General features: G+C 44.9%; 1 protein-coding gene across 6 annotated transcripts in view; it reads right to left on the bottom strand.

Moving 5' to 3' along the window:
- The window catches only part of GRIA1 (glutamate ionotropic receptor AMPA type subunit 1), a 306,492-nt gene extending 293,891 nt beyond the window's left edge, over positions 1 to 12,601 (bottom strand). For all 6 annotated transcript variants that reach the window (XM_059917554.1, XM_059917549.1, XM_059917555.1 and 3 more), the window contains exons 1-2: positions 12,237 to 12,601; positions 9,114 to 9,251 (exon numbers count right to left, since the gene is read on the bottom strand). In XM_059917554.1, coding sequence (XP_059773537.1) covers positions 9,114 to 9,251; positions 12,237 to 12,318 — 220 coding nt within the window. In that variant the 5' untranslated portion in view covers positions 12,319 to 12,601. The remainder of the gene's footprint in view (positions 1 to 9,113; positions 9,252 to 12,236) is intronic.
- Between the last annotated feature and the right edge of the window lie 11,803 nt (positions 12,602 to 24,404).

Here is a 24,404-nt window from a genome sequence, read left to right as displayed (position 1 = left end):
CAAACTGGACACGGGAGTAAAGGAACAAAGACATTAGCAAAAAATCTCCAGGGAACCTGAAAGCGGCAAAGTGTTCTTGAGCCTCTGATTCCCGGTGAGAAACAGACATCTGAACATGGCACTTCTCTGCTTAGAACCCTTCAGTGGGTTTCCCACAGCTCTTGGGCTAAAGATCAAATTCCATAACAGGACCCACCAGGCCTGGCCCTTGCCACCGTCCCCAGCCCCATACTCCTGCACCCCTTACCCCCCCACCAGCCCTCTGCCCAGAAGGCTTCTAGAATATTCCTCCTGTTCCCGACACCACATCACCCAAAGCCTTCAGTTCTCAGCTCAAACAAACACCTATTCACCTCTCTGCCCAAAGATGGTTCCTTTGTAATATGCTTTCATTGAATCATGGCCCTTTCTTTCACATCTTTATCCTGATCTATAATGATGCACTCATTGGTATGATTATTTGACTAATAGCTGCATCCCTTACTAGCCGGTAAGCTCCATGAGCACAGGGCTGCTTTCAGTTTTTGTTCACAATAGTAAGCACTCCACAAATACTGGTTGAATATTGAATGAATGCACCTGAGGCCCATGGTTGGCTTAATACCCCTGTATCTGCATGCAAATGTAGCTTGGCTGTGCAACTCGGTGGGCAGGGTTCAGAGCTTTTCTCAGAGTCTCAATTTGTTCAGTGAGCCTCTGTCCAACCAAAGGCTGGTACAAAAGCTTCTTCTCTTAATTGTTTATTCCTGGAGTTTTCCATGCACTCTCATCATTGAAATACAGCCCTAGAAGGACTCTTAGAGGTCATAGGAGCTTCATCGTACAAATAAGCATGGGAGTGGAACTCTGAAGTCACACGTGAATGATTCAAGAAAATAGTAAATAGTCCAGCACTTGAATCCACGTCTTCAAATCTCAATCCAATATACTTTTCCCTGGTCAGACTTGGTGTGTGCATGTGTGTGTGTGTGTGTGTGTGTGTGTGCACGCACATGTGTGTATCTTCCTATCGTCCCATCTACATTCCACCTGCCCTTCTACCTACCTGGTCTGATTCTTCCAACTGGAAGTTTTCCTTCCCTTCTCTCAATGTGTGTGTGAGTGAGAGAAGGGGAGTGCAGAGAACCTCTCCATTATATCAGTTTTTTGTGCATGCCTATTTTCTCTGTAAGAACCTGAGCCCTTAAGGGGAGAATCAATGACTAATGCATTTTATTTCCCCCAATTCCTAGTGTAATGCCTTGTAATGGCAAATGGATTTTATCTCGTGTATCAACTGCAACTCTGACCAATTTGTAGCCACTGCCTGGAATGTTCTGGTGAGAGGGAATTTAAGGCCATGTCTAGATTCAGTGGAAAAGAATTCTGTAATCAATTAATGCTGTCTGCAAGGGTATGAGAGGGGGCTGTAATGGTACATATGCTCCATAGGGGGCAATAGTAAAAGTGCTTTGAAGGAACGCATGAACACATAAATGAATCTTAACTTTTTCCCAAATGTCCTATATGACTACTTTATCTTGAGCATCTAAAAGAATAGTAATCTCACCCATCTCAGCAGAAGTGTTCAAACTAATCTCAGGAAGCAATGTTCACACTCTTCTGCATCAAAAAACTGATGATCATCAATATTATCATAAGAACCAAGAGTCAAGCACAGACAATGTTGGGGCCTGTGTGTCTCCAAGTGAGGGCAGAGGTGAAAGTGGAGAAACCACAATCACACTGTAACATCAACCAGAGAAATGCAGACATCTGCCATGTAACCGGGAGCTCAGCATGGATGCAAGAGATAAAGTCTGAACTCTCCACCTGGCAAAAATAAATATATGCCGTAGTGGTAGAGATGAGGGGAGGAGAAATATTGTGACTCTACCCACTCAAAAACCTTCCTCTCATGACACGCCCCAAATCTGCTCCACCCTTCAATACCTGCTCCAGTTCCACCTCCTGCAAGAAGTATTCCTTATCTACAGCCATCTGCCTCTGCCTTGGAAGTCTTAGAACTTAATCCTGAATCATAAACTTCACTTCTTTTGGCACTTCTTGTGTTGGGCTCTTTTCCTGCTGTTTCACTTTGTTTGTGTCCATAATATTCCTCTGTCTCAAAAGGGTGAAAGCTCACTGAATTTTGGAGTTTGCAAAGCTGGCTTCACATATTAGTTTAGGCTCTTCTTCACTGGGTAATGTGGAGAAGACACTTAATCATTCTCACTCTCAGTAGTGCCATCTATAAAATGGAGATAGTAACCTCTCAAGATTATTATAAAGTATAAATAAGACAACATGTGTGAAGTGTGTGGCATATGGTAGGTCTTCAGAATAATCCTTGTTTATCCTCCCAACAGTTTCATTAGTACATACAGATCAATTTTTTTTTTTTTTTTTTTTTTTTTTTTTTTTTTTTACAGTTTTATAGCTACTTTATTTATTTATTTATTTATTCTTCGCTGTGTTGGGTCTTCGGTTCGTGCGAGGGCTTTCTCTAGTTACGGCAAGTGGGGGCCACTCTTCATCGCGGCGCGGGGACCGCTCCTCATCGCGGTGCGCGGGCCTTTCACTATCGCGGCCCCTCCCGTTGCGGGGCACAGGCTCCAGACGCGCAGGCTCAGCAGTTGTGGCTCACGGGCCCAGCCGCTCCGCGGCATGTGGGATCTTCCCAGACCAGGGCTCGAACCCGTGTCCCCTGCATTAGCAGGCAGATTCTCAACCACTGCGCCACCAGGGAAGCCCCAATTTTTTTTTTTTTTTTCGCTGTGCCACATGGCTTGCAGGATCTTAGTTTTCAGACCAGGGATTGAACCCGTGCCCCCTGCAGTGGAAGCTCGGAGTCCTAACCACTGGACCTCCAGGGAATTCCCTAGACCAGTTTCTTGAGAGCAGGAGTTACATATCTTTTGTGGCCTCTACTGTTTATTGCAGGGTGAGGGATAGATATTATGAAAATAAAATAATAAAACGGCAGATGCTGAAGTATATAAATCAGGTGTGAGCACATTGGCCTACTTACAGGCCAGGCCAAGTAACATAATTTGTTATACTGGCCACATGTCTGATAAGGAGCGGTCAGGACTTCGGTAAACTTGAGAGATTATAGTTTATACTTAAATCGGTCAGCATTTCTCTAGACAGTAGAAGCGGAGCAGGAATGTGGGTCCAGAGTTGCCTGATGCCCTAAGTTTTTTCAAAGAAGCCGGAAGTTTGGATTTTTATCCCAAATTTTGAAAAGCATCATGCAGGTCAGGCGAACAAGTCTCTGGACTGTTAGTTTGCAGTTCAGAAAATGATGAGGGATGCTCAGGCGAAAGCTAAGAGGCCACGTGTCTGTTGCCAGCACCTAACGTCTTGTTAGAACGCCCTTGGGCTTCCTAAGTAGGTCCACAACAGAGGGAGACCCACTGGAAATAGGCACACTGCACTCCATCTGGTTGTTATTTAAGTTCCCAGCATCTATGCTGTGTGACTCTCTGATTCCTGGAAACATTTGTTCATTTGTGTTAAGGGAATAGCCCTGTGCCAGGTGTTCTCAGCAACACCAAACAACAGCTAAACATGGTCTTTCTGAACAGCGATTCACATTCTGGTGGTAGGGTTGACCTATAAACACACAACACAGGCAACATTGCAGAGCAAATCACCTGGGGCTTAAAAGCTCAATGCTTCCAGGCAGGTGGAGAAAAGGAGAGAAATGGGCTGCTCGAGAGAGAAGCCATCCAGGTGGGATACTCCCATCCTAGCCAACTGGGGCTACGTAGACCCAGGGTCCAGTGTTGCCAGATGGTTTGAAATTTCAAAGAGAACTAAGATACCCAAACTCCGAGGTGCAATTCAATGCTTCTTAAACACTGTGCTGAAAGTGGCTTGGGGATAGCCATTGGGTCACCCCTTCCGCAGCATTTGACAACTGGCAAATGAGAGGCCCAGCATGGAGTGACACAGGAGGTCAGAGCAGGGGAAGAACTAGGTAAAGCGTTCTCTTTTCTTTTGCACACGCTGTTCCCTCTGCCTGGAACACACTTGCCTCATTTCTTTCTGGCCCCCTCACCTTGACCTCCTAGAAAGCTTCCATTTATCAGTGAGACTCAAATCAACCACCACCCTCTGAGAGGCCAACCCCACTTTTCAAAGCATCTCTAACACTCCCTGCAAGTGACTGCTGCAACACTTAAAACATTACATTTTTAACTTCTCTTTATAGGACGGTTGGTTTCACTAGGGATAAAGTCCTCCAGGGTGGGAACATGTCTTACTTTTGTCTACATTTCTAGTGCTTAGCACCACGCCTGGGCTTGGTTAAGGGCTCAAAAAAATGCTTGCTAAAGGAATGCAAGGTTTTTAAAGAGCTTCTTCAAGTGGGATGCCCATATTAACTGCTGCCAAATCTCCCCAGGGCCAGCTCTTGAATATTCTGATTCAGGAAGTCTAGAGTCTGCCCCTGAGTCTTGCTTTAAGCAAGCTCCCTGGGTGAATTTTCTGTGCGCTGAAGTTTGAGGATCTCCAGGCTAAACTGTAACTCCCACAAGGAAAGAAGCTGTCTCTTCTTTGTCGGCCATTATATTCCTAGCACCTGGCACTGTGCTGGGCAAACAGTGGAAATTCAGCATGTATTCGCTGAACAAATAAATGGATGACTAAATGAAAAGTAAGGATTAAGTTGCAACAGTGCTCCTCCGAAATCTAATAGGAACCCCAATTAGTATTTCATCTGTCCCTTTATTCATACTTCCATAAAGACACCAAGATAAGCTGAACAGCTAGTCAGTAACTACCATCTCTATGGACAGACTCTTCAACTCCTGCCCTTGTGGGCTTGGAAGTATACTCAGAGGAGATCCTAAAGCATTTGCGTTGCTGATTCAATGACTTTATCCCTTAATGATGGCGGAAAAGGAAAGAAGCAAAGGTGGAATGCAAAGAAGACACAGAACTCTCATCTTGGCTGGAGGTATTAGGGATACTCTCCCCTGCGTTCCCTACCCTCTAAGGACCACTCTGCCTTTTTAATGTCCCCTGTTGCCAATACATCTAGCAGGAATAGTTCCTGTTACACTTCCTCTCCTTTCCCTTCTCCACCCTCTGGTGGAGGGATCATGAATAGCAAAATGTATAGGAAAAAAACAAATGACAGGAAAATGATGAAAAAATAAAGATTTGCTTATTTTCTGGAGGTAAGACTGGGAGAGTTAATTTAAGGTTAACTACTAGTCCAGATTTCAAAAAGGCACATGAAATTAAATCTCAATAAGATGCTTCCTTAATTTTCAATAAATGATTAGTTAAGGCATCATACCTAAAACCTCTCTGCTCCCTTCGACATTTTTTTACTCAATCCAAATTGGAACAGATGTCAATTTTCCCAGACCAATGGATCACAGTGAACACAGCCCCAAAGGGTTCACTAGTCTCAGATGAAAGTTAACAAAGAATCTTCCAGGCAGGCTGGAAATTACATTGCCACCATAGCCACCCCAATTGCTCAGTACCCTCTCAGTTCTTGGACACACAGCAGAGTCCCCATTGGACTGTAAGCCATTTAAGAGCAAGGACCTTTTATCATCTCTCTTTTTCCAATGACCATATCAGTTCATAGCATTGAAGAAATGTTTAAAGAATGACCAAATTCTTGCAGCTCTATTTACGATAGCCAGGACATGGAAGCAACCTAAGTGTCCATCGACAGATGAATGGATAAAGAAGATGTGGCACATATATACAATGGAATATTACTCAGCCATAAAAAGAAATGAAATTGAGTTATTTGTAGTGAGGTGGAGGGACCTAGAGTCTGTCATACAGAGTGAAGTAAGTCAGAAAGAGAAAAACAAATACCGTATGTTAACGCATATATATGGAATCTAAAAAAAAAAAAAAATTGTCATGAAGAACCTAGGGGTAGGACGGGAATAAAGACGCAGACCTACTAGAGAATGGACTTGAGGACACGGGGAGGAGGAAGGGTAAGCTGGGACAAAGTGAGAGAGTGGCATGGACATATAGACACTACCAAATGTAAAACCGATAGCTAGTGGGAAGCAGCTGCATAGCACAGGGAGATCAGCTCAGTGCTTTGTGACCACCTAGAAGGGTGGGATAGGGAGGGTGGGAGGGAGGGAGACGCAAGAGGGAAGAGATATGGGGATATATGTATATGTATAGCTGATTCACCTAGTTATAAAGCAGAAACTAACACACCATTGTAAAGCAATTATACTCCAATAAAGATGTTAAAAAAATAAATAAATAAAGACAGGAACAGTTTGGGGGGGGAAAAAAAAAAAGAATGACCAAATTCATAGAAAACTGTACACTGGTATATGGCAGGAATCAAGTTCAAGAACCCATATCCACTCACTTCCGGTTCATTAACCACAGTGGATGACATTGCGTGTATCACATTTCAATCCTCCCAATAAACGGCCAACAACCCTATTAGAGATCAAGTCTTAGGTTGTCAAGATAACGGTACAGAAACACAACCTTTTGCCTTAGAACATTTCCTCCAATTTTTGTCTTTTATTATTTTGTCCTGTCAGTCAACATCTCGACACTAGAATAGCAGTTAACATCTCTTTCCACCAAGCTCTGTTGTAGTCAGTTCTCAGCAGTATGAGTGAATACACATGCCAGCCATTTATTCTTCTAGATTCCCTAAGCAAATAATCCTTCTAGAGTAATGGATCCCTTTGAGAGGGTGACAAAAGCTGTGGAGCCTCTACCCAGGGAATAAATTAAAATATGCACATGCCTGCAATAGGTTATGCGTAATCTCTGGTGGTTTTTAGATACATTGATGCCCACACCTAAATCCTCTCTTTAAAAATTCTCCTTTAAGCCATATTGAAAGAAATGGGAAGTTATCTAATAACCAAATGCCTACTCAATATTATTTTAGCTTTCCAGGGAGATGGTTTCACAGAACTACAATTCAGCAGTTAAACTTCAGCTCACTTTTAAGTGTTGTGAGTAACACAGTTGACAAGATTTTCAACCTCAGCATTACCAGAATGCAGAATTGCTGTTTTATTTATTCAGTGGGTCACTCCTGTGCAAAATCATGGCTACAGTTTGAAGCATTATAAGGTTTTCTGCCTAGGTGCTTTATCAGGCCACTGCCTTATAAAACTCTGAAAATTCCCTTTTGTTTCTTGGGTAATCTCAGTGAAATTGATCAAGTTACCATGGGATCTATGTATCTATCGCAGTGCCCAGAAACATGTACCTTGGGGTCACAAGACCACCATTTACTTCTCGGGTGACCCTGGGCAAGTTATATAACCTGTTGCAGCCTTAGTTTCCTCTTCTCTAAAAGGAAGATAATATAGAGCACTGCAGGGCTCCTGTGAGGATTAAACAAACTAACACATGAAAAGCAATTAGTGCGTTGCAGGGCCACAGTGGATGTTCAGTAAACGGTAATGAATGTTACTATAATTGTCCATAAAATACTTATCATAGTTCTTGACACACAGTAAGTCCTCAGTAAATGGAATCTGAAATAATTATAATTCTTTTTTTTATTGAAGTATAGTTGCTTTACAATGTTTCAGGTGTACAGCAAAGTGATTCAGTCATATATATATATATATATATATATATATATACACACACACACACACACACACACATATATATATACATATATATATATATATATATATTCTTTTTCAGATTCTTTTCCATTATAGGTTGTTACATGATACTGAATATAGTTCCCTGTGCTATAAAGTAGGTCCTTGTTGTTTATCCATTATATATATAGCAGTGTGTATCTGTTAATCCCAAACTCCTAATTTATCCCCCTCCCCACTTTTCCCCTTTGGTAACAGTAAGTTTGTTTTCCGTGTCTGTGAATCTGTTTCTGTTTTGTAAATAAGATCATTTGTATCATTTTTTTAGATTCCACATATGTGATATCATATGATATTTGTCTTTCTCTGATTTATTTCACTTAGTATGATAAGCTCTATGTCCATCCATCTCGTTGCAAATGGCATTATTTCATTCTTTTTTATGGCTGAGTAATTGGAATAATTATAATTCTTGGAATTTGCATATACATTATCTTATGAGTGGTCTTAGGGATAGGGAGAATGCTGAATTCTCAGTTTGAGTGTGTTCAATTCAAATCATTGAGAGCTCACCGGGAGGGGAATGTGGGAAAGCAGTGAAGGAAATATGGTGCATGCCTTCTGCCATCCACAGCTCAGCAGAAGCCACCAAGGCCACAGTGGCACCCAGAGCCTACAGTGCCAATTTAATCCACTTTCGAGTTGTTCTTGCCCATTCAGCTCACACTTCCATGCCATCAATTCCTACTTGAGCTTAATCCCTGGAGGGAAAATGTCTCTACTGATTAAATTTTATGCTTTCACCTGTCTTAAAATGGCAATCATGCCACCACACAGGTTTCCTTTTCAGCCTTAGTTGTCAGAAAAACTCAGAATGGTGTTTGTTGCCCGCATTTTATAATGCATTCAGTTCAGATGGCAGAAATTGGCCTCTCCTTTCTCCTTCTTGGGGTCACCTCTGTTCTGTTTTGTGCTCAAAGGCCATCCTAAAAACTGTGTAAGCCATCCGTCACTTCAAAGTATTTTGGAAATAATCAAGGCATAAACTTTTTAAAATAATTATTGGTCATTTCTAAAAATGGGAAACCAAATAGACACCTTCTCAGGTATCCTTCCTTATCAAGCTATAGCAACGTTTTCTCCTTTTAACTGTGCACAGGAAAGGCGTAAGCACTTTAAACCACATTCCCCAAGTCAGAACCTTTCATTCTACGCCTCTCAGAAGTTTCCTAAGTGTGAAACTCTCAACGGAACCAGAAAACCTCTGCGAGGTAGGGGAGATGCAGTCAACCCTAGTCCTCATCGTGCTGGCATTGAAAGTTATCTGGCAGTGAAAAAGCAAACCCATTCTATGAAACGCTGCAGGATCTAACATACCAACTGATGGAATCACTCAAAAGGCCCTGGAAATTTTTCTTGTCGGGCTTTCTCTTACGAATACGGATGACAGCTCGTCATTTTTTGCAACATCGCCACCTACATACAGGCCCTCCCTTCATTGGTCGATCGCAGAAAGAAATCTCAGAAATAGAAGCAATTACTTACATCTATAGGTCATCTCAAAGCTGTCACTGATGTTCACAATATCAATCTGGGGGAGCAGCTTTGGGGGCTCTGTGAGTTGCGACAAAGCAAATCTAAAAGCGGCATGTTCCTGTGACTGCTGGTTTGGAAATAATCCCCCTGTGAGGAGAGAAAATGCAACATGGTATCTGGGCTAGAGACCGGTTTGATTCCGCAACAGCCCACCCCAGATGGGCCCTTTTCTTCTCCCCAGTCCATACTCACTAGGTGTTGCCTTTAGTAGTGGGGATCAGAATTCACATAGACTCAACTACAACCTGAGGCTTCAACTTCCACAGATGAGCTTTTATGTGACAAGGACTCTAACATCTGTCACTGCCCAAATATTTGATTGTTCACCCCTCAACTCAGTTCAGGTCAGAGAAAACAGGAGCATTGTGGAGTTTTTCGTCCTTCTTTCTCGTGCAAACCTCTTAGGCAGCCTATGCTCTTGCATGTACTTAAACCCTAGCCGTGCCTAATTTTTCCTATATCGGACCCGTTTCTCATCATAGAGCCTTACAGGAAGTAGTGCTAATACATGTTACAGAGTAAACTCTAGCTCTGGGAGCCTATGAGCTTCTCCAGCACTATAACCGTTTGCTTTGACTTTGACCCTTGTAGTCTTTGACCTAGCAAGACCTGTTTGACAATCCTCTAAGGTTAATTCAGTTCCTCTGAAAACTGATTTTCTGCAAACAGTGTTTTGCTGCTTCTTTCACCACTCATGATTCCAGGAATGACTTGTTACATAAGGGATTGCCATCGTGTGTATTTGCCTGGGAGAACCTTGGGCTTCAAAGCTCTGGGGGCTTAAGGATGTCCAGAGGATGCAAACATTCTATTCTAGTAAAAAGCAGAACAAAGGGGCCTGGCGGGGCTCCTGTTTAAGAAACAAGAGTACACACCTTACCTTTGAATTTACTGTGGACACGTAAATAAATTAAAATATATTTCTGTGAAGTAAAGTCAGCAGTTTCCAGAGACTGAACTATAATGAATGTTTACATAGAAGTTTATCTCAGATTCCTTAGGAATCCCAATCCCAATGTGATACACTTCTAACTTCTTATACAGTAGATATGTGTTTGTTTTTAACAACCAGTAAATGAATCGTAAGGCTTTTGTTAGAGGCAGTACAAGTAGAATCAAGTACTATCTGGTGGCAGTGATATTTTCAGCATGTGTTCTACAATTTAACGTTTCAACCTTTTATGTGAAAACAAAAACAATGGTTCAATCAGTTGAACAAGCAAGTTGGGGCAAAATATGATGAAAAATCTGCAGAGATACATAAGCAAGCATCTCTACGTATACACAAAACACCCTGTGCATTTATATATCCACGGCAATATACACAAATACACTTGGAGAAAGCAAGTCCTCATATCTTAAGTATTTCCAATCAGCAAAGTATGGGCAATACATAAGCACCAACGTAAAGAAGAGCCACACGTAAGAGCAAGTGATTTATAGATGGTCATATGCCTCCATTTTAAGGGACAAAAACAAAAAAATTCTTCTTGATTCTGATGCTCCCCCCTCCCCCCCAGATGACCACACCCCAAACACTTCCCTGGCTTCCTCCTCCCCTGCAATGAATGAAAGAGAGCGGGTGGGGGTGGGGAGGTAGGCGGCTATAGGCTGGGCTGCAAGAGAAGCGTCTCCAGAGGCAGGAAGTTTTGTTTTGCGTCTAAGGCAGTAACACACATATACAGACACACTTCAGAATGTAGCTTAACAGGTGTCAGGAAACAAAGCAAGTTACTCCATGGCTGTTCTAACCACCCTCAGAACCAGCACACTGGAGAGGCCAAAAGAGACTGATACTGCAGCACATATGTGCCCAACAAAAGACCACCTGCACCACATCGCCCCACAAACACACGCACACAAGAGACACAAACTCCTAGGAACGGGAACTTTCCCTAGTGGAGCAATGTCCGTGTCAGGGGAGAGAAATCAGAACCCAGACCCACCAAGATGCCTGCAAGCAAAGCAGCTTGCTGGATTCCGGGACATAAACAGCCCTGAGATGCTGGTCATACTGAATCCCTGAGCCCTTGTGGACACACGTTGTTACTGGTGTTACTGCTTCTGTTTGTTTCGCTTTCACCCGTTGTTATTAGGAGGAGCAATAGCTATCGGCTGCCCCCATAAATACAGGGAGGGTGAGGGTCCTTTGAGGAGCGTGACAACCAGGAATGGGAAATGGGGAACAAAAAAGCATGCAGCGTGTTGAAACCTGCCTCCAAGTTGAGAGGCTGGAGCTCAGTGATGGGGAAAGCTAAGAGGAGGGGAGAGGAACATGTGGATGTGTGTGTTTGTGTGTGTGTAAAAGGTAGACCGTATCTGTGGATGGAGAAATCTAAGAGGAGTGGGCGATTGAAGGAGTAGGAAAAAAGGCAGGCTAGGAAGTTCCAGAATCGGAGGAGTGGGGACCACCAGCCCAGCATGGCAGACAGCAGACAGAAGGCAGCTAGAAGAGTCCAGAGCAGGAGAGAGAGCCCCCTTCACCTAGAGTGGGGGGCCTTTTTAGCATTATTTTAGTGGCTGCAATAAACCCAGCATCCTTCACTCCTTCTTTTAGAGGGTCTCTTTCCCCTCCCCCAGGTGAGAAATCACCGCCTCTCTCAAATATATATGTACGTATTTAATCCATAATCACACACACCACACATATTTATACAAACAGGTGAAATCGGGCACCATCTACCAAGCCACGTAGTTAACTCCTTCAGCACCCCTTTCCTTGTTACAGCCTGATTTTTTTTCCTCCAAAGCAGTGGTTCCTCCATTTCACATGCTCATGCCTAGAGTGTGAGTGGTGTGTGAGGACCTGTGTCTGCTTGTGTGTGTGTGTGTGTGTGTGTGTGTGTGTGTGTGTGAGCACACTTCCCTTCTCTGCCCCGCATCCCATCCAGAGGAGACCCCTCCCCATGCCAGCGGTCCAAGTCTTCACATCACGGGACAGCTTTGCATAGATAGTCAAGCACGACAGCCCGTAGTGGGGCTGGGGAGGGGGAGGGGACACAGACCCCCTCCCCCCCTCAAAAAACTGGCCAGACCCAGAAAGTCCCTCCCGAGGCTGCCCCTCTCACTCACCGATCTGGATATTGTTGGGGAAATTGGCACCTACTACCGCGCCTAGGAAACCGGTGCAGAAGAAGGCAAAAATGTGCTGCATATTCCTTTTTGCATTGGCGAAAAAGAAGCCCAGGTCCAATCATAGATTTGGTGTTTCCCCCCTTCCCTTTATTCCTCTCTCTCTTCTGCCTGTTCTTTTCCTCCTGCCGTTCCTTCCTTCCTCGCTTGCTTCCTGCCTGCCTTCTGCGAGGTTTGTCTGTTTCCCTTGGAATCCGAGCGCTTAAACTGCAGCGTTAACACCAACTGACAGCCAGATTAACTGAGCACGGAAAAGAGAAGCCTGTCCTCCTGCGAGCTGAGCGCTGCTCCCCCTCTCCTCTGCTCTCCTCTCCTCTCCTCGCAGCCTGCCTCTCTCTCCCTCCCTTGCTCTCTCGCTCTCCCCCTCACGCTCTCACAGGCAGCCAGCTCTACGCCAGTACCCACCAGCGAGCCAGTTCCCGAGGCTCCCCAGCTGACCTCCTCTCCCCATCACCCCCTGCCTCCTCATCCTCACCTTAGTCTCCTTGCTGGGTGTGCCGATGGCTGGCTGGGTGGGCGGGTGAGGGGGTGTGATACCTGGAGCTTGCTCGCCCGAAAGGGACAGCCCTGCGGTCCCCTTCGCCCTCCCCCGCCTTCCTCAGCTCTCTCTGCCCCCGCTCCCCCAGCCCCCAGCCTGGCAGATGCGACTGGGAACGTGGGTTCAGCTGCAAGTCAGTAGGTGGCAGGGGGTCCCCACAGTAGTCCTCCATCCACCCGCTGCTTGATCTAGGTCACTTTTTCTGGGAGCGCAAGGTCTGTGCTGGATATATCTCCTGCACTCCACTGGCCCAATTATTCCTACAACTAATTCCTGAGGGAAGACCCTAGAAATCCCTCCTAGGATCTTTAAAGGAAAAAAGCTACCCACCTCCCACACTGGGAGGAATGACAGAAAGACAGACCCAAGGCTCTGGAAGGCAGGTGCCTTGACTTGGACATTTGGTGGTCCCTGCTGCCTTTACAAGTGGAATTGGTGGTCTCTTCAATCCTGTGCATTTAAAATGAGCCCCCTTCCCCCTTCCCCTGCATTCCAGAGGAATCTATAACATCAGAATCGTGTGGGTGTACAACAAAGGCTAAGGATACTTACACAGAGCAATTACATGAGTCATTTTGCAGGGATTCTAGTGAGAGGATCCAGGCTTCTTTCAGGGATCTCTGGATTCTGGTCCTGTCTAGAGTAAACTGGAGCTCCATAGACCTTCCTGGACAGGGGCTTCTGCTGAAACAACCTGTAAAGAGGGCAGCTGTGTTCAGGGAAATGGTGTGGGTTGCAAAGCAGCAGTCCGAGGAGTCACAGAACTTTACAGTTTCTGAAGAAGCTTCGCAGGGTTACCTCGCTGTCTCCTCATACCAGCCCTGGGAAGTGGCCCTGACTCTTATTTTACAGATTAAAAAAAAACCAAGGCTCCAGGGATTAAATCATAAAGACATAGATCTGATAAGATGGAGTCTGGACCTTCAGGGCCAGCATACAGTTCGACCTATGAACTTGAATGCTCTGGAAATTACCAGTTGGCCCACTGCCCTGGTCAGAACTCCCACCCAAAAGATGAAAATCCAAGAAAAGGAAAGTCCATTTTTCCTCAGTTAGAACAGGAGAGAATAGACTTTGGACCTGATTTTGCTTTGCCACTTGACTAGGCCATTTTATCAAAAACTCCTCTCTTCCCTCACCAAGATTACATAATCCCATACACACACAGGACAGCTACAAGTGCTGGGATTTGCAAGAAATATCTGACTGTTTCATGGAGCCCCTAAACTAGGAACAACTTGGAGGTCAGATGCTTTATGATTTCCTCTGCACGTTCACATATATTAATTAGCGCAAGTGATTTTACAGCTAACGTTTATTCTTTCCCACGGGCCAGGTGCTATACTAAGCAGTGTTGCATGCATCATTTACTTGTGCAATAATGCCTGTGGCAGGTAATCTAATCCCCATTTTATAGATAAAGAGACTGAGGCCCAATCATTTACCCCTGTTGCACTGCTAGCAGGGAAGAGATTGGGGATTTGAACACAGGAACCTCTACCATCAGGTCCAAGCTATTAATAACCCTTAGGCTCTAATAGCAGGAAGGACTGGGCAGGGGCGTAGAGGCAGTGTCAGTATCGGCTTGGGAAGGTGTGAGAACAGATCAGGAAAGATCACCTTTAAGGTCCCTGCCAACACGACAGGTCTGTGATACAATGATTCCATCTTAAAATTTCTCCATTTGCATTTTTTGTCTCTTACTATTTTGAATGGTACCTGGGGAATCTTTTAAGTTCTCTGAGCTTTGTGCCTGGTAATAATAATAATTAGGCTGTCACTGAAAGCTTCACACTTCTGTCACCTTTCAGAGCAAGATCTCAAAGCCCTTTACAAGGATTAATTAGCAAAACCTCAACGCCTACTTGTAATGGGTAAGATTTGCTTTGCTTACTTTGGGGCAGAGGGACTTAAAGGGGTCAAAATGATACATTTTTGATGATCATTATAAATCATATAGTCAAATGGATTTTCCTAAAATATAGCTCTAACTATGTCATTGCCCTGCTCAAATATGGTCAGTGGCTCTCCTTGGCCTATTAAATACATAATTATTCAATCATCAAGTAAACCTGGGGCTTACATATATCAAGCTTGGGCATCTAGGTCAAATACATTTAGGGTGAACTGTTTATCCTATTTCTATTCAAATGTTGGTAGAGAACCTACTCTGTATCCAACAGGGAGTCAGGTTCAGGGGTTATGGAAGGCAATCAGACACAGTCTCTGCCTCAAGCCAGGTGAACGTGGTGGAAGAGGAATACAGAGGAACCCAGCCAAACGTCATCCAAGGTGGCCCACAACACGTGCTCTAATAGAGATGTAAGCTCAACACTGGGGAGCAAAAGAGGACGCTACCAATATGTCTGTCTGTGGGGAACCAGCAGGGCTTCAGAAGAGTTGAGCTGGGAAGGAGGAAAGGACAGGCAGAAAGTGAGGCCTGAGGGAAGACATCAAACCAAGGGGAGAGCACCTGCAGGGGCAGAAGGCGGGTGAGGACGCCATACGCTCCATGAGCCTGGAGCCAGTGGTGCAGACTGGGAAGAGAGGGCAGGGAAACACGAAACCTCGAAAAGGGCAGGGTCAGGATTTGGAAGCCACTGAATTCCTGGCAGGCAATAGGGAGCCGTGGGACGTTTTTAGCGTGAAGGTTATATGACCAGGAATGCATGTGAGAACAAAGAGACTGACCACTGGTGGAAGGTGCTTTTCTTATGTCTCAGCCTCAGAGGTTGGGACTGTGTATCACACATTCCCTAAGCAGCGTATTCTGATGTCATCCTTCATTAGTTTTTTCATACTTTCCCTCCCTACAGCTCCCAATCCTATTTGCCATCTCCAATATCAGTCTGGGAAGACTTGACTGTTCATAGTCTGTTGTGATTGATGGCAACCCGACCCTACAGATACATGTTAAACTGTGATTGACACAGCATTTGTACATCTTACATCTCATTTCATTCTCCCAACAACCGTGCAAGGACAGGAATTAGAACCTATTTTTACAGATGAAATAAGGCTCAGAGTGGCTAGATGGTTAGCTTAAGACAGTAGTTATCAGCTGGCAGGGATTTTTCTCCCCCAGGGGATATTTGACAATCTCTAGAGACATTTTTTGGTTCTCACAACTGGGGAGGTGTGATTGGCATCTGGTGGGTAGAGGCCAGGGATACTGCTGAATATCCTACGACGCACAGGATCTGCAAAGAATTATCTGGTCCAAAATACCAGTAGTGCTGAGATTGAAACACCTTTCTTAAGGGCACATAGCAGCTAGCGCACCAGGGACTAGACACCAGCACCGCATTCTGGTCTCCCTCTCCATTATATGACATTGAAGAAAACTGAGATTCATCTTCTTTCAAGACATTTCACATTTTAAAATGGGATCCCTGGAGATGGGTGTCCCGTAAAGTCCAAATGGACCAGTATCTCATGGAGGGACTCCAGGCGTTTGACAGGCCAGTGGAAAAGCTCTCCTAATGTAGCTCAAATTGTGCCCCAGAGATAGCATGGCACCCAATCCCCAAATCAATTGTGACCTATCCTGGTTCATGTCTTCCACATACTATAAGTTCCACCACCATGTAGCCAAAATAGCCTCAGATTTATTTATTTGGCTTTGGCCTTACACAGATCAAGGAGAATGGTGTTCGGCAGGGGTTTCGCATTCAAATGCCTCCTTGGACCAAGCAGGGAGATGAATGAAGTGAGCCTCCGAGTTGGAGAGAAGGCAGTGAGGACGGAGAGAACTAGAGCGTATACGCCCTGTGCAAAGGTGGTTGCAGGGCTGTAAGGCAGCTGATTGTTGCCATAAGGAAATGTAGGCCCAGGGTGGCCAGATCTGATTTTTTTTTCTTTCAAAAGAGAACAGAAATATGGATTTTGTGTGTGGGTTTTTGTTTTTTTTAAATATATATATTAAGTATAACAACTGCTTTGGGCAGAAGGAAAAAAAAGGCAGAGGGAAGTGTCTCTGGGCTTGATCTGGCCCACAGGCTACCGAGTGCCAGTTCTAGCTCAGTGGAAGGTAACCACCAGCCCCAGTGTCAACTTGGGGACAAGTCCATTTTGTCTCTGGGCCTCTGTTTGCTCATCTGTAAAATGACAAGGGTACCTTAGGTGATGGCTACAGACTGTTCTGGCTGTGACACCCTGCGGGTGCATTTGACAGCAGAGGCCCGTGGAGGAAGAAAACCTCCCTGGCCTCGCATCTCCATCCGGAAAACATGCGGGTTGTACCAAGGTCTCTTCTGGCTTGAATGTTTTGGGCTTCTAGTGTGAAACAATTCAAGGGTGGGGGAAGCCATCAGAATTATGATCTGAGAACACATCACTGACAGCTAACAGACTGGGTAAATGCAATCAGAGAGAGGGTGCCTCTGTGGCTTTCGAAAGGCCCCGTTTTAAAAGATGTAGAGGGCTTCCCTGGTGGCGCAGTGGTTGAGAATCTGCCTGCCAGTGCAGGGGACATGGGTTCGAGCCCTGGTCTGGGAAGATCCCACATGCCGTGGAGCAACTAGGCCCGTGAGCCACAACTACTGAGCCTGCGTGTCTGGAGCCTGTGCTCCGCAACAAGAGAGGCCGCGATAGTGAGAGGCCCGCGCACCGCGATGAAGAGTGGCCCCCACTTGCCGCAACTAGAGAAAGCCCTCACACGAAACGAAGACCCAACACAGCCAAAAATAAAATAAATAAAAATAAATTTTAAAAAATCCTTCAGAAAAAAAAAAAGATGTAGAAAAAGCTAATAATGATAATATTTTTCATGTTTTTAGCACAATTCCTACAGAAGGTTTTCAAAATACTCCACAGACTGTGTGTGGCAGGAGTACCACCCCAAAGAATGTAATCACCCACCCTGGAGCTCTGCCAGGTTTAACAGCATTTTCTATCTTTTTTTTTTTTTTTTATTCCCTCCTTCTTTCAGTCTTCCCTCCCCTTCTCACACAAATGACAGCATTTTCATAAGCCCTCAGCATTACTAGGTAATTAGGGAGCAGTGCAAGTTCTGCAAAACACCCTGGGGCAGGATCAGTGCCTAAAAAGAAAAAAAAAAAAGTCTATTCCACAGGGGAAGCTCCTACACAGAGCCACTGTTACTGTAGAGATTGGAGGCACTGGTTATTTCTCCAAACCAGCCGAGCTTTCAGAAAGGCCACCTGGGCACTGCTCACAAGGGCAGGTGTCCAGAGCACAGAGCTTTCCACGGCTCTCCTGAGAGGCTCTGCAGCTCTCCCGACCCTGGTCTACAGCCCAGAGAGTCAGGCTCTCAGACGCATGATTTTGGATGAGCCTTTTAACCCCTTTGTCTCAATGTCTTGTCTGTGAATGAGGGTTAATGAAAGAAATGTTGCACTTGGAGGACCTGGCAGGGCTCCAGGCACACAGTAAGGGCTCTGCAGCCATGATCATAGGGAGGGGTGAAATGTTGTTATTCTCGCCCAGTGGTTGGAGTCCAGATTCCTCCCGACTTTGGGGGCCGTCCATGTAGTTCCGATCTCCTTCTGGAACCTTCTCTTATAGTTCAGTTTGCCAATCGCCTCTTAAGGGCTGTGTCACTTCCCCACATTCTCAAAACATTTGTCCATCAGGACATACACACTTCTGATTCTACCAGCCCCCGTCACCCCGCAACCTATTCCTCCCCTCATTCCTCCCAGATCCCTCAGTGGTACTTTCATTCATCCCGTCAACAAGCTAAGTACGCCATATCCAACCCATCAGCAAATTCTGTGAGCTTTACTTTTAAAATGCAGTCAGAAACCACCACCTTTCCACCCCAGATCATTCATCCCACCCCAGATCATTCATCCCACCCTCATCTCTCATCTGACCCATGGCGATCTTTACCAACTTTCATTTCCCCTCCTTCTTTACCTCCCTCCTCCCCTGCTCCCACCACGGCAACATAATTTGTTCTCTGTATAACAGCCCGAGTGAAACTTCTGTCACTCTCGGCTCTAAAATAACCAGGAGCGTCACATCATACTTAGAATAAAATCCAAACCTTGGCTACTGGCTGCCCCTTCAACCCCCCTACCCTTGTTCACTCTTACACCAGTTGCACTGGCCCTCTTCCTGTCCTTTGGGTACACTAAACACCGTCTTGACTCAGGACTTTGTACTAGCACTTCTTTCTGCCCTCAAGCTCCTCTCACAGAAATCTACATTGCTTCCTTCCTCACTTCATTCAGGCTTCTGTCCAAAAGTCTCCTACTTACTTTATCGGAAATGGTAGCCCACCCTCTGCCATGATTTTTGTTTCCCTTACCCTACTTTATTTATTTATTTGCAGTATGTATCACTACCTAAATACAGTACCTATTTATGTGTTTATCATTTGACCCATCCTAGAATGGATCTTGTTCTCTCCAGTGCTCAGCACCTAACACAAAGTTAAATTCTCCATAAACACTTGTTGAAATGATGGATGGATGGTCCTTATCCTCTCCTGAAATATCCTTACTTTTCTCTGACACATTCTAATTTTTTATGACCCAATTCATTTCCCATCTTCCCCGCAATGCCCTCCCACACCTATTTTGTCCTCCCTGTTACTTATTACTTACTGGTTTCACTTGATATTCAACTAGCTCCTCCCACTTAATTTTCAGCTCCTTGGGGGTCAAGAAGCATACCTATAACATTTTTAAGAGAGATTTTTTTTTTGAATACTTACGATGTGCCAGGCACAGTGCCAGGATACACACCTGACTCGTGTCATGTGATGTTCACAGCAATCCTACAAAATAAGAATGCTTATTATTCCATTTACAGGTGGGGGAAGGAGGGGTGGGGAGGTCCAGTTTCCTGTCCAAGCTTATATAGCTATTTAGAGACAGGGCAGGGATTTCAACCTAGATCTGCCTGGTTCCCAAGGCTGGTCCTCCTCACCATTATCCTATACTGTTTCAAGAGCCATGCTCATCAATTTGGTTAATTTGCATTAGGCGGGCCCTTGCACCATACCTCTGGAAAGGTAAAGGTCTTTGCTTCAGGGCACGTGGCTAAGAGATGATCTAGCCCAGTGAGTCCTCATATTCAAAACCCCATCCTGTAGGAGCTCCAGTATTATCTGAACAGGTCTCTAAGAAGCCATTGAGAAAGCATGTACAAGACTGGAATTTGCTTCAAAAAACAAATATGTCTTGAAAAAGAAGATGAATCAATGTTTCTCTCCCCCATCTGGTAACGTTCTCTGAGGGCAAACAGTAATTATGGTGCTTATTGGAGTCCCCACCCACCCCATGGCCAAAGGATGATTTTAGTCAATTTTTAGGGGACTCAAAACATAAATGATTCTAATTGGCTGTCATATTCCTAGTATTAAATTTTGCTGCTTGCCCAAACTTTAGCATCTCCTTTATTACTCTAAGACAGACAAAATCATGCAGAAGGAAAAAAAAAAAAAAAAAAAAAGGCTAGGAGTGGTGCATCTCCTATGTGGAAGGGAAGCAGGTAGAATGTTAGGTTTGGAGGGAAATTTTGAGATCATGGGGTCCAACACCATCATCTTACAAATAAAACAGGATCTAAGAAGGGTTAAGTCATTTGCCCTGGGTCACCCAGTTGATAGAGGCAGATCAGGGACTTGAAACCCAAGTTCACTGCATGTTGAGTGTAGTTTGTGTAGTTTGTGTCACAGTGAGACCTGACATTTAGGCTCATTTAAAGGGGTTCAAGTCAAGGCTATAAAAGCTACAGCTCAGAGAAACATAAGAGAAGGGGCCCAAGTTAGATTCATCTTTTAGAAGAAGCAGATGGAGTTGCTGGAGAACATGATCTGCCCACCAGCCCCTAGTTCATGTGGTGATTTTTCCACTAAAGACTTCTGAGATGATATACCTTCTGCATAACAGACAAGGAAGGTCAGATAGCCTACATGTTATCTGACAGTTGATGGCGGAGAGAATCTTATATGAGAATAAACACAGGCAAGAGTTTATACAAACTTCCCTAGTGTCCTTAATGAGATGCCCTAAATAAGACCTAACTCTCCCCCGCTCTACTTCTCACTTTGTATTTATCCCTTCCTTTCTCTGTTTATCCTTTTTATGGACCTCTCGGATAAAGCATTCCCTGAGCTCCCATGCCTTGTTCCCACCTCCTGCCATCCCATATTATTGCTGGGATAGATTCACATCCTCACTGACCCAATTCAACACCTGCCTACTCTGAGCTGGTCAACTGCTCCAGCCTCATTTCCATCCCTTCAGCTAAGCAGAAATAGCCTCTTGGCTCTGGAAGAATAGAACAGAGGGCAGGTGTGGCACAAGGGAATCAGCCTCCTTGGCACAAGGGAATCAGCCTCCTTGGAGAAGGTGAGGATTGTAACATAGTAATGTCATTAATAGTAGCTCCCACTTGCCATCATATACAGTTCACTGTGCTAAGTACTTTATACGTATTATACCACACAACCCTTATAACAACCCTAGGACATTGTGGTAAGACCCACTTTGCAAGTGAGGCACACCTAGTCTGTTAATCTTCAAAGCCTTTGTTATTCACCACTCAGCTCCATGTGTTTCCCCAGCAAACCCTCTGAAAGCAGTATTATCAACTCTTCTTTATTTAACAGGTGATAAGACTAACTCAGGAAGCTAAAGCACTAGCCTAAGGATACACAACTAGTAAGAGGTAGAACCGGGTCTCAAGCCAGATCACTTCCCCCCTATTTAACATCGCCAGTTTCTGCTTCCCATGGTGCTTCTCACTCTCTGAGGGGTCAACAGTCTCCCCACTCCACCTTTCCCCAACCCTTGAAATCAGGGAAAAGGCAATGATTCCTGGCTCTTACTCTTGCGATGAAGCTCTCGTCAAGGCCAATGATGCCATGAACTTCATGGACTATATATCATACATAAAATTATATGGTCCTCAAAGGAAATAAAACTTGATGGTGCAATATTGTCTTCCATTACTTTTATAGCAGAAGTATATCATTTCAACTAAAATAATGTCAACCTGGCTTTGGGGGGTTTACCTGGAAAAGTAACCACTATTATTCATGTATAACAGTTTCTATGAAAAAACTAACCATAATTTGTATATAACGCTTTTTACCTGAATGTAAGAGCATACACTCCCTGACCTCAAACCAACAGTAAGACTTCAAGTCACTGGCAAACTATTTAGGGCATAAGACTTCTATCAGTGGGAGGGGTCTCTAGAATCCCCTCCTGACACCAGAAGGTACAACAGTTGATGAGAACATCGTGGCACTTTCCCTCTAGAGGGATGGGATAGGCAAGAAAGTGTTTCACTAGGGCAAACGGCATCTGGAAGCACCTAACAATGACCGTCTTCACTCAGTGCCAAGCATAAGTACCTGGCTTTGTCCTGGAAGTTAAATGTGAGGATGTACTTCTCCAATCTCAACTCTCTGGGGCCAGACAAAAGCATACCCTGCCAGCAGCACCAGTTGGTCTGTCTAGCCAGGACAGGTTCCCGCAGCCAGAGGTACTCCCAGAATGAATGGGCCCCTACACTGCATGTCATTACCTTATGGCAACCCTGGAATAGGAATAGTTCTGTGGTTACAGGATGTCCTACTAAAGGGCAGAAGTGAGAAATAATAACAGAGACACATCTAGGGAGGCAGTGTCTCAAGGGCAGCTCTAGAAATTTCCATAATTTCTATATTTTCTCTGGTATGAATATGTACAAAAGCATTTGGCAGGATAGGTACCTTGAGAGGCAGAAGTAGTTAAGATCTGTGGCCTAGTGGTAGGCAATCCTGGATGTCAGACACCCAGGCCTTTGCGTCAGCAGTCTCCCCATGTGGCTCAGGGAACCGTCTACCTTCGTGACAGTTGTGCTTTCTTTGCCATGCACTTGCTGAGCTCTGTGTCTGCGATGGTTGAGCAGGGCACTGCGACCCCGGGCTGGAAAGCTATGGGGGGAGAGTGGGCATAGAACACACTTAAACTTCTCTCCCAACCCTTTCACATTAAAGCATCAGGGGTCCTTCTGCCACAGAGCACTCCCTCCTCCTGTGGGCCCCCAGCTCCCGACCTCCTCTTCCCCAATAAAAGTAGCCTCCTTTGCACCCTCGAAAGCTAACCAGCCCCTCCTGATCTGCCATCCCTGCACCGGCCTCCCAAGGGTCTCTTCTGACTCGGCCACAGCCTCTCAAAACTCTGAAGCCAACTCTCCCAGGGGAAGTCCAAGTCGCAGCTAGGTGCTGTGGCATCACCACAGGAAGCAGAAAGACTTGGCCCAGGATTAAGCCCTGAAAATGAGAGCCTCAAGGGGCTGGCTGGGGAAGTGCAGTCACCAGCTCTCCCAGTGCTCTAGGATCCCCGGCACTGAGCAGAAAAATGGGCATTATTTCTCAAGGACCCTTTGACCACTATGAAGATGACCCCAAATTTAGCCTAAAACAGTAGGTGTCAAAGCCAAGCTGGCCAAAAGCTAACCCACATGATTATTGGCTACGTATTTGCCCAACTAATATTTAGAACATGAGCTCTGGACTCACAATGCCTGGGTTTGTAGGTTAGCTCCAAGGCTTATTAGTGTGTAACCTTGAGCAAGTTACTTCAGCTCCCTGAGCCTCCCTTTTCTTGTCCGTAAAATGAGGGGTAATAATATGTAAGAGGGGTGGTGTGGGGATTCATTGAGAAGCTGCATGTGTAGTACATGGCACAGTGCTTCATAAACGTTAACCTTCAATACATGTTCATGGTTAGCCACGATTTATTGGCATGTTATTTGGGCCAGCACTGAACTGGATACGTGGGATAAGAAAGGTCATTTCTCTCCTGTTTTCTCTACTAAGACAAATAAAATGAGGAATTTGGGACAGACGTGGAGATGTCTGTGCCACCTTAGCCCCTGGGAGATATGTTCCAATGATGGGACAGGAAAGTCCAAGTTCAGTGCAGGAAGACAATGTGAAGGTTCACAGAGGAATCTTTGGAGCCTTATAGAGAAGACCCTCTCACTCACAGCTTGAGGGCAGTGGAGGGTCTAGACACTCAAGGCTACCTGAGGGCATCCTTGATAGAGCTGCTAACCAAACCTTCCAGAGCTTAGCATTGAAATGGATCTGTATCCTACTTAACCCTGTAGACTTGGAAAGAGGTGGGAGGATTGGTTCTCAATGCCCTAACCTGTAGCAAGGAGGCCTATCCAGGCCAAGACCCGTTTTACTTTAGGCTGAAAAAGCTGAGCTCAGGAAAGCATTTCTTCATAAGAGAGAGTAGGATATAATGGGTAAAATCACAGGGTGTAGAGCCAAAGTCCCTGTGGTTGAATTCCCATTCTGTTCATCACTAACTGTTGATACCTTGGGAAAATCATTTAATTCCTTTGGGCTGCAGTTTTTTTCATCTGTAAAGTGGTGATGATAATAGGACATCAGAAATTTGTTTTGAGAGTAGTAATTGTAACAGGGTGTCTGACACATAGTAAATATTCAAGTGTTAGCTATTATTATCAATGCCTCAAATCCTCATAGCCTCTTCCTTCTCACAACCTCACATTCTCCATTCTTGCTTCTTAGTGAGTTTCACCACCCACTTCCATGTGAGTTTCTAAGAAGGAAATATTTAAGCTGTTCT

Source organism: Balaenoptera ricei, chromosome 3 (genome assembly GCF_028023285.1).
Source record: "Balaenoptera ricei isolate mBalRic1 chromosome 3, mBalRic1.hap2, whole genome shotgun sequence".
NCBI lineage: Eukaryota > Metazoa > Chordata > Mammalia > Artiodactyla > Balaenopteridae > Balaenoptera > Balaenoptera ricei.
This window is presented reverse-complemented; position numbering and strand designations above follow the sequence as displayed.